General features: G+C 45.0%; 1 protein-coding gene across 4 annotated transcripts in view; it reads left to right on the forward strand.

The window, feature by feature from the left end:
- Positions 1-15,165, forward strand: part of LOC138976026 (aldehyde dehydrogenase family 3 member B1-like) — a 52,213-nt gene extending 37,048 nt beyond the window's left edge. The window contains exons 12-15 of one of the 4 annotated variants that reach the window (XM_070348816.1): positions 762-891; positions 1,634-1,769; positions 3,777-3,808; positions 7,884-15,165. In XM_070348816.1, the coding sequence (XP_070204917.1) occupies positions 762-891; positions 1,634-1,769; positions 3,777-3,808; positions 7,884-7,902 (317 nt within the window). In that variant the 3' untranslated portion in view covers positions 7,903-15,165. Of the gene's footprint in view, positions 1-761; positions 892-1,633; positions 1,770-3,776; positions 3,809-5,615; positions 5,655-7,883 lie in introns of all 4 variants that reach the window. The other 3 variants (XM_070348817.1, XM_070348820.1, XM_070348818.1) reach the window with 3 other exon arrangements.
- Positions 15,166-15,935: the final 770 nt, after the last annotated feature.

Here is a 15,935-nt window from a genome sequence, read left to right on the forward strand (position 1 = left end):
ATTGAGATTACTTACCACTGCGCCACCGAATGTACACTTTACATCGGATTACACACACACGCACACACACACACACACACACACACATACATACAGAGATAACATGATATAGCGGCTAATTCTCAGATGGCACCATGTTGCACCATTTTGCATCTTTGGTCAAAACGCGTACAGGCCTCTTTTGTGCTTCTTGCCTTTGATTATATGTCCCATCGGAATTTGGTTGAGGGGGACAAATGTCCCATTGCCCTTTTCTCCCAGGCAATGCCTTTTACCATAAATATATTCACAGAAGGCATGTTTGTCTTCTTGCCTGTGTGGAGATCTCTTCAGTTACTTTGTGATTCTTTAACAAGTCCAAAACAGATAGGCTGCTAATGTTCCAAAATAAATTTCAATTCCATTTACTTTATTATTCCATTGCTGGGAAATTCAGGTCGCTTCCTCCCCATAGAAAGCTAGCAGCAACAAGAGCCACGCTACCCAGGTGTTTGCTTGTTTAGGTGTAAACAGAGCCACCTGCACGTATGGCTGAGTGACTGAGGTCTTTTACGTGCCACTGTGGTGACAAGGGGGTGGGACATGGATCTGAGTCTGCACATAAAGTTGACCCTTGTCCGTCCCGGCCTGGATTCGAACCCGTGACCCTCGGATCACAAGTCCAGTGCTCTACCCACTGATAAAAAATGGAAAAGCAGAAATGTTTTGTTTTGTCAATGATTAAATGCTCCAATAGCAAAGTTTTCTTGTTTTGTGTTCAGTGTGCACTCTGCCATTCGGTGGTGTGGGCAACAGTGGGATGGGTGCCTACCATGGAAAGTTTAGCTTTGACGCGTTCAGCCACAAACGTGCCGTCATGGAGAAGAGCCTTGGCATGGAGGCTGTCAATGCGTAAGTTGTTAGTTTTGTCTTCCTGCTTGCTGCCAGTGGTTGACAGAGAATTTTTTTAAAGTATCCAAAGAGAATTTCAGTGACAAACTAAGGGGTTTTGTATGTATATCGGGCCACTGAAAGGAAATTAGAAGTAGAAAGAGGACAGTGTAAATTTTTCGGCCATTTTGCAGAAGTATGCAAGAAGTTGAAGTTCTAGAGCAAGGCTGCTCAAGCTTGCTTCTCTTTGTGCTAATTTTCCTCATGGTTGTTCAGTGGAAGCCCCCTTTTAAGACACCCCCCCCCCAAATTTAAGACCTCCCCCTTTTAAGACCTTATTTCTACAAACTTTCTGTTCATATCACCCCTGTAAATTTACCTCCATGTTAAGACTCCCTCCTTTTAAGAACCTAATTTTCTCATTTTTGTTTTAGGTCTTAAAAGGGAGCTTCCACTGTATTGTCAGCTTCTCTGTGCTGAATGACCAAAACTACATAAAATATTTATGTATTGATCGATTCTGGTTAGAATTCCTTTTTAAACGGACACAAACATGCACTATGTAGTAGTCTCGGCTGGCCGCCTTAATTTGAAGTTTTATCGGCCCCTGACGTCACATGGCTCAAAGAAGGGCAATCCAATGTTCAATCGATACATTTGGGGTTATTTTGTCAAACCGTCGTAAATTGAATTTAGCTGACCTGGAAATTGAACTGAAGAATGTTTGCTAACATTCCTGCATCATCACATGTTGTACTTTCAGCCTGCGTTACCCACCGTACACAGACAAGAAGCTGAGCTGGATCCAGTGGCTGACGGTCAAGAAACCGCGCCGCGGTGGCATTCTGGGCTTCTTCCCCTTCCTCATTCTCGGAGCTTTGCTCGCCATCTTTATGAAGGTGAGTTGATTTCATTTGATTTCAGTACTATACGGTCCCATCGCTGGGAAATTCGGGTCGCTTTCCACCCAATGGAAAGCTAGCAGCAATAGAGTCCTGGGCTGGGGTGCACGTGGAAGTTGACACCCAAACAGGAGTCTGGAGCAATTTTTTGATTAGTGCTTTTGTGAACAAGAAACAATTAACAAGTGGCTCTATCCCATCCCCCCCCTTTCCCCGTCGCGATATAACATTGAACGGTTGAAAACGACACCAAATAAAGAAAGAAAGAAAGTCACTCGCTGTGTTGGATTGGTTGAAACTGAGATGTCTTGTGATTTCCACTGTACCATGATGATCAAATGTGGATACCTCAGTGGATACCTCTAAAGTTGCTTCTCTTTTGTGGTTGATGTATTTGCTGTTTTAAGTGTTTGCAATTGAACTTGTTTGTGTTCTATGTCTTCTCGTGCTTTGTTTGAGAACTAACTGGGGAATGTGACGTTGAATTTGATTCTCAATATAATATATATAACAAAAGGGTGTTAATTTATGGGTCTTTAAAAACAAGATCAAATAGATTAGCTACATAAAGAACACAGCACAGTGAGCTATTAGTATTAGTCTTAGCCACAGACTTTAGTTTTTGACTCACATGCGAAGCAAAAGTGAGTCTATGTACTCACCCGAGTTGTCCGTCCGTCCGTCCGTCCGTCCGTCCGTCCGGAAAACTTTAACGTTGGATATTTCTTGGACACTATTCAGTCTATCAGTACCAAATTTGGCAAGATGGTGTATGATGACAAGGCCCCAAAAAACATACATAACATCTTGACCTTGCTTCAAGGTCAAGGTCACAAGGGCCATAAATGTTGTCTAAAAAACAGCTATTTTTCCCATTTTTCCCATTTTCTCTGAAGTTTTTGAGATTGAATACCTCACCTATATATGATATATAGGGCAAAGTAAGCCCCATCTTTTGATACCAGTTTGGTTTACCTTGCTTCAAGGTCAAGGTCACAGGAGCTCTTCAAAGTTGGATTGTATACATATTTTGAAGTGACCTTGACCCTGAACTATGGAAGATAACTGTTTCAAACTTAAAAATTATGTGGGGCACATGTTATGCTTTCATCATGAGACACATTTGGTCACATATGATCAAGGTCAAGGTCACTTTGACCCTTATGAAATGTGACCAAAATAAGGTAGTGAACCACTAAACGTGACCATATCTCATGGTAGAAAGAGCCAATAAGCACCATTGTACTTCCTATGTCTTGAATTAACAGCTTTGTGTTGCATGACCTTGGATGACCTTGACCTTGGGTCAAGGTCACATGTATTTTGGTAGGAAAAATGTGTAAAGCAGTTCTTAGTGAATGATGTCATTGCTAGGTTTAGTTATTTGACCTTGACTCTGAAGGTCAAGGTCATGTAAAGGTCAAGGTCAAGCATGTGAGTCGTATGGGCTTTGCCCTTCTTGTTTTAAAAGATGTGGACAGATTATTTCGTAAGCAAGGTTGAACAAGTCTTTACTGGTAAAGGGTCCATATTTCCCCTGTCTCGGGTAAAAGAGAGCACTAGCTGCTTTAGTGTGCATGTGTGTTTTTAGTGTACAAATCCAGTGGAAATCAAATTTGAAGACCTACTTCCCCCTTTTTTTAGGCCTTGCTTTTCTGATTTTCTGTACTTCATGTATGTAAATTTACCTCCTAGTTAACACTCCCTCCCTTTTGAGACCCAATTTCGTCAGATTTTCAGAGGTCTTAAAAGGGGGGAGGGGGGGGGGGTGCAGTGCTGCAGCTCATGGGCTATTATGTCCAGTAGCAACACACTTTCATGTGTTTGTCTTGCGAGTTACACAGTGCTTGTAACGGTCACAGTTACCTGCAGTTAGTTGAAGTGTAACTTGCCTGATAGCTGTCACTTTGTCCACTTTGATACCCCTGTCAAGGCATTCCCTCATAATGGTTATTGACATGTGTCAGCCGCTGCTATCTTTGATCTGTTATTTTCCATCTCTAGCTCTTGTACCCACAGAAGAATATGCTGTCAAGGTGACTATGTGGAGGGGGTTTGTCCTGTGGATTATTTATTCTGGATCCAACTTCTTTGTACATTCATGGGTTGAAAGTTATTCCCCTTCTTCATTCTTTATTGTACAGATTTATTTGACTCCCACATGCAGTTGCCTTGTTGAAGATGTGGCTTGTTTTCTAAAAAAAAGAATTTTCTGTGACATTTGGTTAATATACTGTGCAAGCTATACGCGGGGTTTTCTGGCTTGTATTTTGTTTTGTTTTGTTTTATTTGACTTTGTTTTGTTGTGTTTGGGTTTGTTTGTGGACCTATAGGATCATCTATTTTTTTTAGCTCCTTGAGTGCATCGAGGGAGAGGAAAAGAGAGAGAGAGAGAGAGAGAGTGTGTGTGGACTTGTGTATGCCTGTCTGTGCATGAGGGCCTGTACAGTTTCACATCCTCATGTGTACTGCTACTAGCCCTGTTTAAAAGACCCATTGTCACTATCCTGAATTTATCTGAATTCAGCATGCTGTAAATGCAGCTAAAGCCTGATATAACTAGAACAAAGTTGACTTGCAAAGCTCACTTCACGAAGCACACTGCACAGTGTTTTGCCACTGCATGAGTTTTCGCTAACTGAAAAGACTTTGCAAAGTCAACTTCAGGCTCAGTACGTTGAGGAAGGCCTTTACTGTCATTACATTTAGTCAAGTTTTGACTAAATGTTTTAACGTAGAGGGGGAAATCGAGACGAGGGTCGTGGTGTATGTGTGTGCGTGCGTGTGTGCGTGCGTGTGTGCGTGCGTGTAGAGCGATTCAGACCAAACTACTGGACCGATCTTTATGAAATTTGACATGAGAGTTCCTGGGTATGAAATCCCCAGACGTTTTTTTCATTTTTTTGATAAATGTCTTTTATGACGTCATATCCGGCTTTTCGTGAAAGTTGAGGCGGCACTGTCACGCTCTCATTTTTCAACCAAATTGGTTGAAATTTTGGTCAAGTAATCTTCGACGAAGGCCGGGGTTTGGTATTGCATTTCAGCTTGGTGGCTTAAAAACTAATGAGTGAGTTTGGTCATTAAAAATCTGAAAATTGTAAACAAAATATTTTTTGTATAAAACGATCCAAATTTACGTACATCTCATTCTTTATCATTTTTTGATTCCAAAAATATATAAATATGTTATATTTGGATTAAAAACAAGCTCTGAAAATTAAAAATATAAAAATTATTATCAAAATTAAATTGTCCAAATCAATTTAAAAACACCTTCATCTTATTCCTTGTCGGTTCCTGATTCCAAAAACATATAGATATGATATGTTTGGATTAAAAACACGCTCAGAAAGTTAAAACGAAGAGAGGTACAGAAAAGCGTGCTATCCTTCTCAGCGCAAGTACTACCCCGCTCTTCTTGTCAATTTCACTGCCTTTGCCGTGCGCGGTGGACTGACGATGCTACGAGTATACGGTCTTGCTGCGTTGCGTTGCGTTCAGTTTCATTCTGTGAGTTCGACAGCTACTTGACTAAATGTTGTATTTTCGCCTTACGCGACTTGTTTTCTTTATCTGGTTGTCCATTTCAACTAATTACAGTCTAATTCATCTTCAAATTTTAATGCATTACATACAAGGGACTTTTTTTTACTATTTGCAGACATATTAGAGCATGTTTTGGTTAGCATGCCCATTTGCATTAGCTACGTTTTGTGAGCTGTCTATTTTCCTTTGTGGTACTGATTCAGTGTGTTATTTTTCTTGTTTGAGCACGATTTATTTTTGCATGTCGGTTTGCATTGGCTAGGTTTCATGTGCTGTTTATTTCCCTTGTTTCAGAAAATAAATTGGTAATTTGAAGACAGTCTTTGAATGCAGGTACCCGCGACGCAATTGACCTAACATATCTTTTTCACCTAATATACTTTTGAAAACAACTTGGTGTCTTGATTTTAGCTGTGCTGAGTAGCTTTTTAGAATACTAACAAACCTGGAAATGCATTTCTTTCAAAGCACTATGTTCATTTGTACGTTTGTACATTTGGGTGAAGGAATTTGGTATATATATATGTTTGTGTGTGTGTGTGTGTGTGTGTGTGTGTATGTATGTGTGTGTGTGTGCATGCGTGCGTGCGTGCGTGAGTGCGTTTTACAGAAACAGGAAACAGTGTACAGTGGAGTCCAGCTATAACGAACCTGGGTATAACGAAATCCCGCTTTTAACGAACTGCCATTGATTTCCCGGCAGACAGCCTTCTATTTCTTACTTGTTACTTTCCGGCTACAACGAACCTTTTGAACTCATTTGCATAACGAACCCCTCTTATAACAAACACGTTTTCATCGCCCCAGAGCCGTTTTGTCTCTAAAAGTCACAAGGCTACAACGAACTGATGTCAATAATTGTCTCCAAAGACAAAAATACACAAACACAAGTGCACATCGCGTGATGAGCGAACTCTGAACAAACAGCGGGAGGTGCACGGAACAGCCACCGCCGCTGTGTTTTCACTATTCCAATCAGCTGCTAAGCTATGACTGTGCTCTAAAAAGTCTTGAGAGGAAACTTGGCCAGGGTCTAGTACATGCACCGGAACTGGTGGACACCATGAAATCGGAGATTGATCAGAATGTACATGTACATGCTTTTACTCGACTTTTTAAATTTTACTTCTAAAATTGTGACAGTAAAGTGAACATTTGAACTATGCCTCTTGGATTATATTATGAAGCTGTTGAAAACATGCAGAGATTGTACTCTCCAAGGAAAGATCGATGGGACGATCATTTGAAGGTGAGTGGGAAAACTTGTCTTAAGGCCATTTAGGGTTGACAACTCTACAGCGAATTACTGATATAACGAACTAAAATGTATCTCCCTTGAGATTCGTTGTACCCGGACTCCACTGTATATGTTTATGTCAGCACGGACATTCTTACTGTGTGGGGCTGCATTTCTGCATGGCTTTTTGGGAACATTATGTAGTAGTATGTTTGCTTGTATGTTTTATTTGTTTGCTTGTTGCATGCATGATAACTTATTGGATATGCTGTGTAAAATTGCACCCCGCAGAGAATGCAAACTTGACTGTTTTTTGCTTTGTAGAAGTACATGTATTTCTAACAATGAAAGTCAGTTCAGTTTTATATTCTCATTTTGGTTTGAGGGAAACTATCACACCCTGACAAAAGAAATTATTATTTAATGCACACTTTTTACCCCCCGCGGGTTAGGGGGAAGAATTTACCCGATGCTCCCCAGCATGTCGTAAGAGGCGACTAATGGATTCTGTTTCTCTTTTTACCCTTGTTAAGTGTTTCTTGTATAGAATATAGTCAATTTTTGTAAAGATTTTAGTCAAGCAGTATGTAAGAAATGTTAAGTCCTTTGTACTGGAAACTTGCATTCTCCCAGTAAGGTAATACATTGTACTACGTTGCAAGCCCCTGGAGCAAATTTTTGATTAGTGCTTTTGTGAACAAGAAACAATTGACAAGTGGCTCTATCCCATCTCCCCCCTTTCCCCGTCGCGATATAACCTTCGTGGTTGAAAACGACGTTAAACACCAAATAAAGAAAGAAAGAATGCACACTTTTTAACCATTGTGTCTTCCTCTTCTGACATTTAATCTCTCTCTCTCTCTCTCTCTCTCTCTCTCTCTCTCTCTCTCTCTCTCTCTCTCTCTCTCTCTCTCTCTCTCTCTCTCTCTCTCTCTCTCTCTCTCTCTCTCTCTTCATTCTCTTCTTTGACAGCTCATCGAATAGTCCATGCATGTGGACTATATGTTTCATTGCATAAGTTATTTGTTTTTATTTTCACATTTTGTAAATGACTTGTGTCTCCCGTCTGAACGTTAAAGGTTATGGACCTTTCTACATCCAGATGCAAAATATATGTAACGACCAGTTCATCGTTTGAGATGCTCTCGTGAATAAACATGAACTTCAGTGGCTGAGGTATCAGGAGGTACAAGGTCAAAGCTAGAGCATAGGTGTGATAAGTAATATGATATGCCTAGATTTACATATGTTACAGCTGTATCATTATTATTATTATATACATTTATTGTTGTAGATTCAATTTGTATAATTTGTATGTGTTGCAGGTGGTTGTGGTCTGAATGAAGTTCAACCTACGATGATGCGGCCTGCAATATATTTCTCCTGTTTCTGCACTACCATGACCATGTTCTATAAACATCAGTGAAGAAAGAACAAATCCAGAAAGAAAGAAAAGTCAAAACTTTTAGAAAAATTCAGTGAGAGGGTATAGGCAGGGGCAGGTGCAAACTTGAACAAAAATTCAGTCAAAGGGTGCATTACATGTACGTACTTGCATGCCAAGGACACACACCCATGGCTTTAATCTGGCATGACAGAACAAAAACATCAAGGCATACAAATGAAGACACAATTGAATGAGAAAGAAGACATCTTTGCATGCTCTTTGACAAAACTTCGACTGGGATAGTTGCACATTCCTTAACCCACATTCCTCACCTGATCTTGCATCAGTAACACTTTTATAAAAAGGGAAAAAAATCAAAATAGCAATAAAGAAAGATTAGAGAATAAAGGAGAATTTAAAAAAAAAAGGAAATTGAAGTGGATTTCACAAAATAAGTATTACAAGCTCCTATCACAGATATGGTTGTTTTAGGGCAGTAAGTTCCATAGAGCACAAACAAGGATATATTTTACACAGATACTCCACTATGTGTAAACAATTGCCGACGGGTACTGTCACAGACAGACTGGACAGACATAGGCTAACCCACCCAACCAAACACACACACACACACACACACACACACACACACACACACACACACACACACACACACACACACACACACACACACACACACATCCAAACGCACACACATTGTACTCACACATCCACACACACATGCACTCGCACATCCAAACACACACGCACACGCACACACACACACACACACACACACACACACACACACTACACAAAATGTATATAACACATGCTTATAAGAGCTTTTGTTTTGAATGGAATTGTTAGAATCAAAATTAACTCGATGACATGCATTAAATTACATATTCTTACTCCGAGTCACATATTTAGCATTGACGCAGTCGAGATGCTAGGTAGACTGAAAAAACGCTATCCCGTCTATAGTATAAGGGAAGCAACCCAAGCAAAAAAGTAGCAAGCTTGCTACCCTGGGTTGCCTCCCGTAGCGTGCATCACGCCACAGCTCTCGTACCCAATACGAGACACCCTCATTCGACATCTTTCAGCCAGAGAGACAGGTCGTGCTTGATTTCGCTCCTAGGCTGTTGTTTGCTGTCTGCTTGACACCCACCAGCCTCGGCTCCCCGTCTGCTCATAGCTGTTTCTAGCGGTGAGATTGTTCCATTTTGTTGTTGTTTGCTTTGCCATTCTGCTGAGAATTTTCTCGTCCGCGGACTTGTGAATTTTGCTCGGTAGTTTGTTGCTGTGGCCGCCATTTTGGTCGCCATTTTTCGCTTACACGTGGTGTATTTTGCTGGTTAGTTTGGGTCCGTGCTCGGACTTTTAGCGTCGACCAGTAGCACTTTTACCTGCTTGTAACTTGTACTTTGTGCTAGTTTATTCTGCTGAAGTTTTAACGTCCTAGAGACTTGTGTATTTTCAGTAGTTTGTTTTCTCGCGTGACAGCATGTCTGATAGTGAGAAAAAAGCGAGCAGCTAAGGCCGAGAGTAAGGGCAAAGGCCCTGGCAAACCTAAGCCCTCGGCTTCTACTTCTTCGGCTAGGAACCCCACGGTTCACGTTTCTGACCCGAAGACTAACTTCGTTTTTTCGGTGCCCATTTCGGCGCCGGAGGAAACTTCGTCTGGCTCGCGGGCGGCGGGCATTACCGCTACCACGTCCGTTTCGAACCCGGCGCCTGTGCCGGAGGCTGGCACTCTTGTGGCTAGCCTTTTGTCCTCTTTGCTTCCAGAAAATTGAGATGGCGCGGACGGACCCTGTTTCCAGCTCTGCCTCTCTCCCGGGGGTGTGCGACCCTCGGTCGTTGGCTTCCTGTGTTCCTGTTGTTTCCGGATCACCTGTCCAGCCTGCTGGCTTCGGCGTTGGTGCTGGAGGCGGTGAACAGGGAGGCGTTTCTCTTCTCGGCCGGCGCTCGGTGGCTACCGCTTGCGGGAGTGCACCTGAGCAGGTCCCTTTTGGGATACGGTCGTCACAAGGTATGTGCTCGCAGCAGCCGTCCGCGGCAGCTGCACTTCCGGCTCCGGCCGGAAGTAGTGGTTCACTGGACAGCGGACAGACCATGGTCCCTGCCGGTTTGAGCTACGAATTACGTAAGCAGCCGTCCGCGGCAGCTTCCCTTCCGGCTCCGGCCGGAAGTAGTGGTTCACTGGACAGCGGACAGACCATGGTCCCTGCCGGTTTGAGCTACGAATTACGTAAGCAGCCGTCCGCGGCAGCTTCCCTTCCGGCTTCGGCCGGAAGTAGTGGTTCACTGGACAGCGGACAGACCATGGTCCCTGCCGGTTTGAGCTACGAATTACGTAAGCAGCCGTCCGCGGCAGCTTCGCTTCCGGCTCCGGCCGGAAGTGTTGGTTCACTGGTTCGCGGACAGCCCATGGTCCCTTCCGGTTCGAGCCTTGCCCTGCTACAGCAGCCGTTTCCGGCAGCTGCTCTTCCTGCCTGGGCAGGAAATGTAGGTCAAACGGGTCGTGCACAGTCATCTGTCACTTCCGGTTCCGGCCTAGGGCTTCCGGGTTGTGGCTTGCAGACTCCTCAGCACCAGCTATGGCATAGTTCTGCTGTTGCGTCTGCACTCCCTGCTCCTCCCGGCTTTTCCGGTTCGGTTCCCGCTGCTTCCGTTGTGTCGCCGGTGAATTTCGAATACGGTGGTTCTCCTGGGCATACAGGCTTTTTGCCTCTGTTGGGACAGCAGCAGCCACCCACTTCGGTGGTGGCCGCTAGCTCCTCTCTTCAGCTGCCTTCGGTCGTTGGTGACTCTCATCTTCCTCTTAGTCAGGGGTGAGAGTTTCATCGATGGCCAACAGGATGGGCGTTCGGCTTACGGCCTTCCCTCGCAGCGTCATTTGTCGGGTTCTTTTGGCTATGAGCCGTCCCCTTCAGGTGGCGTTTCGGACTTCGGGTCCGTGTACGAGGAGCAGCTGCCTTCGGCGGCTCTGGCCAGCTTCCGAATTTACGTCAGCAGTCGTTCGCGGCAGCCGCTTCCAGCTCCGGCCGGAAGTAGAGGTTCACTTGCTAGTGCACAGACTACTGTCACGTCTGGTTCGAGCCTTGTCCTATGACAGCGGTCGCCCGCGACAGCTGTTCTTCCGGTTCCGACCGGAAGTGTAGGTTCACTGGCTAGTGCACAGGCTACTGTCACGTCCGGTTTGAGCCTTGCCTTACGTCGGCAGTCGTACGCGACAGCGGCACTTCCGGTTCACGGAAGTAGTGCCTCGTTGGAACGTGGACAAATAATGATCCCATCCGGCTTGAGCTGCGCTATACGTAAGCAGTCGTCCGCGACAGCTTCTCTTCCGGCTCCGGCTGGAAATGTTAGTTCATCGGTGTGTGGGCAGCCCATGGCCCTTTCCGGTTTGAGCTTTGCCCTTTGCACGGCAGCCATTTCCGGCAGCTTCGCTTCCGGCCTTGGCAGGAGGGTAGGTCAAGCGGGTAGTGCACAGGTTACTGTCACTTCCGGTTCTGGCCTACGGCCTACCTTTGGGTTCCGAGCTTCAGCTCGTAGGTGGCTCAGCACCAGCTCTGGCATAGCGCTGCTGTTGCTGCCGCACTTCCGGCTCCTCCCGGATTTTCCGGTTCAGTTCCCGCTGCTTCCGTTTGGTCGCCGGTGAATTTCGAACAAGGCTTGCCCTATGGGCATACAGGCTTCTTGCCTCTGTTGGGACAGCAGCATCCACACACTCAGGTGGTGGCCGCTAGCTCCTCTCTCCCACTTTCCTTGGTTTTTGGTCCCTCTCATCCTCCTCTCAGTTAGGGAATGAGCACAATCGATTGCCAACAGGAAGGACTTCGGTTGGCAAAGAGGAAGCAGCTACTTCTGGTTTGAAGAATCGCCCTTAGTAGCTTTTCGCCTTTTTTGCCTTTTCGCCGAGCCCCCCTCTTCGACAGGGGGTGGCCTCCGGCGTCGGTTTCGTTGCTGGTTCCTCAGGGTTCTGCTTCGGAGCTGGCATCGGAATGCCTTGCCGCTCCTGCGCAGGCTTCCTCCTTCGTGCCCTTAGCGGACCAGAGGAAGTTGCCTTGGCCAAGGTCGTCTCGTCGCCGCCTGTTGGCCTTTCCCCGTCCGCGTGCACCGTTTCCGGTCACGCCGGAACTTCTTTCGCTTCTTACGAAGCCGTTGAGGAAGGATTCGGTTCTGCCGTTCTATGGGCAGAATCTCCTATTCTCTGAGGAAGGGGGCTGACAACTTTCGGAACTCAGTTCCATTTCCGAGGCTCTCCTGCGGGCGCTTCCTTGCGCTCTGGCAGATTCCTTGGCGCCCTTTCCCCTTAGTAAAGGGCAGGACGCGGAGGAAGCGTCTCACTCCTCTCCACACTTACAAGGGTGAACGAGGCACAGATGAGGCTGTCCTCTCTGCACTATTCCCATGCGGTCTCGTGCGGAAGGGACTTGTTTCTTGCCCACTCCCGGTTTTCTGAGGAGTCGACAAGGAACATTCTCAGTTCGTCATCCTTGGTGGACGGTCTCTCTCCGGCAGCCTGGCCTCTCATGCCAGAAGCAGGGGATTGAGACCAACAGAGAACAGCGGTTCCCTTCTTTTGAGCTTCAATTTGAAAGCAGCAAAAGCAGGCCGCTCCTAAGCAGGCTATACCTAAGCGGACTCAGCCTAAGCGGCCTACGTCCTCAGCTCAGGTGAGATTGTTTCTTTCACAGCCGTCATAGGACGCTGGGTTTCTGAAACAACAGCCGGCCTTAGGGCTTCGGGGTTTTTAGCCTCGGCGGGAGCAACAGCCATTTCATCCGTTGGAGGTGGCGGTTGTTGCTTTCCTTGTGCTTGTGGCTTCGGGCTTCGACATTCTTTCTCTTGCCCAGCGTATGGGTGCTGAGAGGTCGATTTCCGTTTAAAGGGGGGTTTCTGCCTTTGGGCTTCCCCGTTTTCTCTTGCCACGAGCTCCTGGACTTGGTCCAGGTTTGTCTTTCGCCGAGTCTGACTTTGTCTTTCTCTAGCGATCAGACGCGTTCTGGTGTTTCGTCCAAACTTAAGGTTCACTTGAGTTGGCCTCGGAAGTAACATTCAGATTTTCCTGAGGGTGCATTGTCTGGGCAATGCATGTTTGAGAAGTCATTCTTGGCTTGTCACTTTTTCTCAGGTTTTTGGCTACTCCTCCCCTTTTTGGGCAGAGGTCCAGCTAATGTTCCAGTTTTCTCGGTGCTGGCCTCTAGGCCAGCATCTTTTTCGGCGGCCGAAACTTTTGGTTGCTTACTGTGCCTGTGTACTTTGAGTACTTCGGTGCAATGGCCGGCCTACGGGCAGCAAGGCTCTCGGCCTTAGCCTGTGTTATAGTCTCCTGCCTGTCGTGTTGCGACTTTGGCAATTGGTTCTTGTGACTGCGGATTTCGTCTCTTCCTCTTCTCCATCAAGCTTGCATGATGTGAGTTGGGACGATTTCTGCCGGGTTGGGCTTCCGGCCTGGTCACCCCTTCTTCACTTGCAACTATGACTATTACTGAGAACTCTGGTCTTGGGATGCTGACGGCTGGTTCGCTTCACGGTTTCCGTCTTTCTTACCAGCTTCGTCCTTTCTGTTTCGGGTTTTTTTGATTCATTTTCAATTACCTACAAGCAGTCTGCTCTGCGATCACGCTGGCTTTTGTCATTTTGTTTCCGGTCTCCGGTCACATTAGGATTTGGCCACTGCGGGTCCGCATTTGCGGTGCTTAGGCACTACCTTAGGTCGCTTCGTCCCCCTTTTTTACCCCTCTCTCTGCTTGCGCAGGGATGGGCAGGGGACGACTGGTGACCGTCTCCCTTGAGTTTTGAGGTGGACCCTGGTACTTGATACTCAGGTGTCTCTCTCTTTCCGGTTTGGAGTTTTGTCACTCTTCCGGAGCTGACTGTTCTCTCAACGGCCTTTGGGCCTCACTCCATCCCAAAGTTTTCTTACTTTGGCATGTTTGCCTTTTGGTCTCCGTGAGGGTCGGTCCTTTTCAGGGCTTAGCCGGCAACCTTACGCACGGATTTTTTCCAGGCCATTAGCATTTCCTTCCATTTAAGGGGGGGGGGGGGGGGGGCAGCTTGTCCTTCCCTCTACTTGGTCGGGTTTATCCAAGACTGGGGTCCTTTTCCGGACTGTTTTACGGTTCAGAAGATTGGAAGAAGTGCTGGGCACAGCTTACTGGCTCTCTGAGGTGTCTTTCGCATTTCTTGCCTGAGAGACATCTCGGCTGTCAATCAGGGTGGTTCTCGGTCCGTTTCTGTCCTTTGGCAGTGGGCCAGTTCCTGGCAAGGGTTTAGAGTGAGTCAGTGGTTGCTTTCTCACGGGATCCTTTCCTGACTTTTGGCAGTGGGCCAGTTTCTTGGCAAGGGATTTTCTTGCCCTCCGCCTGGTCATAGCTCTTGCTATCTTTCCCTCGGCTCGGCCCGAGCTCTTTTCCAGGGCCTGGGCCTCCTCCTTGGCCTTTTTGGCCTATGGGGTTTGGATGATGTCCTGCGCACAGCTTCTGGCACTAGGGTTTTGTCTTATCAGGTTCTGCAGACATTGCTGCCCTCTGTCAGGATGGGTCTCGGCCTATTCCTTCCTTGGCGGCAGCTGGCTTTTGTCTCTCCAGAACTTTAGAGTGAGTTTGAACTTTTTGATCTTACCCACCACCTTGTTGGAGTTATCTGCTAAATATGTGACTCGGAGTAAGAATATGTAATTTAATCGAAAATTTTTAATTAAATTTTCATTTGATTAATATACTTACCCGAGTCACATAGGTAATTCCCTCCCACCTTCCCCGCTTTTAGTTTCTTTGTATTCTAGAAGTCGAATGAGGGTGTCTCGTATTGGGTACGAGAGCTGTGGCGTGATGCACGCTACGGGAGGCAACCCAGGGTAGCAAGCTTGCTACTTTTTTGCTTGGGTTGCTTCCCTTATACTATAGACGGGATAGCGTTTTTTCAGTCTACCTAGCATCTCGACTGCGTCAATGCTAAATATGTGACTCGGGTAAGTATATTAATCAAATGAAAATTTAATTAAAAATTTTCGATTACATTACATTGTGTGTGCATATTTGTTTGATATTTGGTATTACAGTATAAATGTAATAGGTTGAATTTTGTTATATGTGCATAATATTCAAGAGCATAGTCATAGCTTTTTTTTATATACATTTTGTAATCACTTTCATCTGTGCAAAACAATGTTCATACATGTACTGATGGGATGTTAAATATAATATGAGTGCATTGGAGTATTGTCATGTCAATATGACAAGATAATTGTGACTTTCGTTAGATTTTAAGAATGAAAAGTTACTTTTGTCATGTTTTTTTGTGAATGAATTCTTGGAGAAAACAAACATGTACTGCAACAACAACAAATCAGATATTTAATTTCAATCTTCTTTACTGCCAGTAAATATGTGTATAAAAAGCAACACCTGTACTTTACCAGTGTATGAATGAATACATGATTGTCTACTCTGTGCATTTATTAACATAAACACACAGTTTCAATGATTTTAAGAATTTTTTTCATTTGTCAAACTTAAGAAGAACGTGCCACTTTATTGTGGAATATGTTGATATTGGTAAACTTTGTTGATAAAACCAGACAATCAGAACTCTTTTCATTGACTTTATTACTTCAAAATGTTTGGGAAAATATTACATTTTAGAGGTACATTCCTACTCGTATAAGGATTCATGTTCACCACCACAAACGGTTTTTGAAAAGTTTTAAAACTGGAAAATCCGGTTTCTCAAAAAAAAATTTTTTTTAGTTGGGCGGCAAAATGTGTATTATTTTATAATTTATTAACATACATTGTGGTACTGGGAGAGCCCCCCGCGGGTTAGGGGGAAGAATTTACCCGATGCTCCCCAGCATGTTTTAAGAGGCGACTAACGGATTCTATTTCTCCTTTTACCCTTGTTAAGTGTTTCTTGTATAGAATATAGTCAATGTTTGTAAAGATTTTAGTCAAGCAGTATGTAAGAAATGTTA

The sequence above is a fragment of the Littorina saxatilis genome, linkage group LG9 (assembly GCF_037325665.1).
Source record: "Littorina saxatilis isolate snail1 linkage group LG9, US_GU_Lsax_2.0, whole genome shotgun sequence".
Taxonomy (NCBI): Eukaryota; Metazoa; Mollusca; class Gastropoda; order Littorinimorpha; family Littorinidae; genus Littorina; species Littorina saxatilis.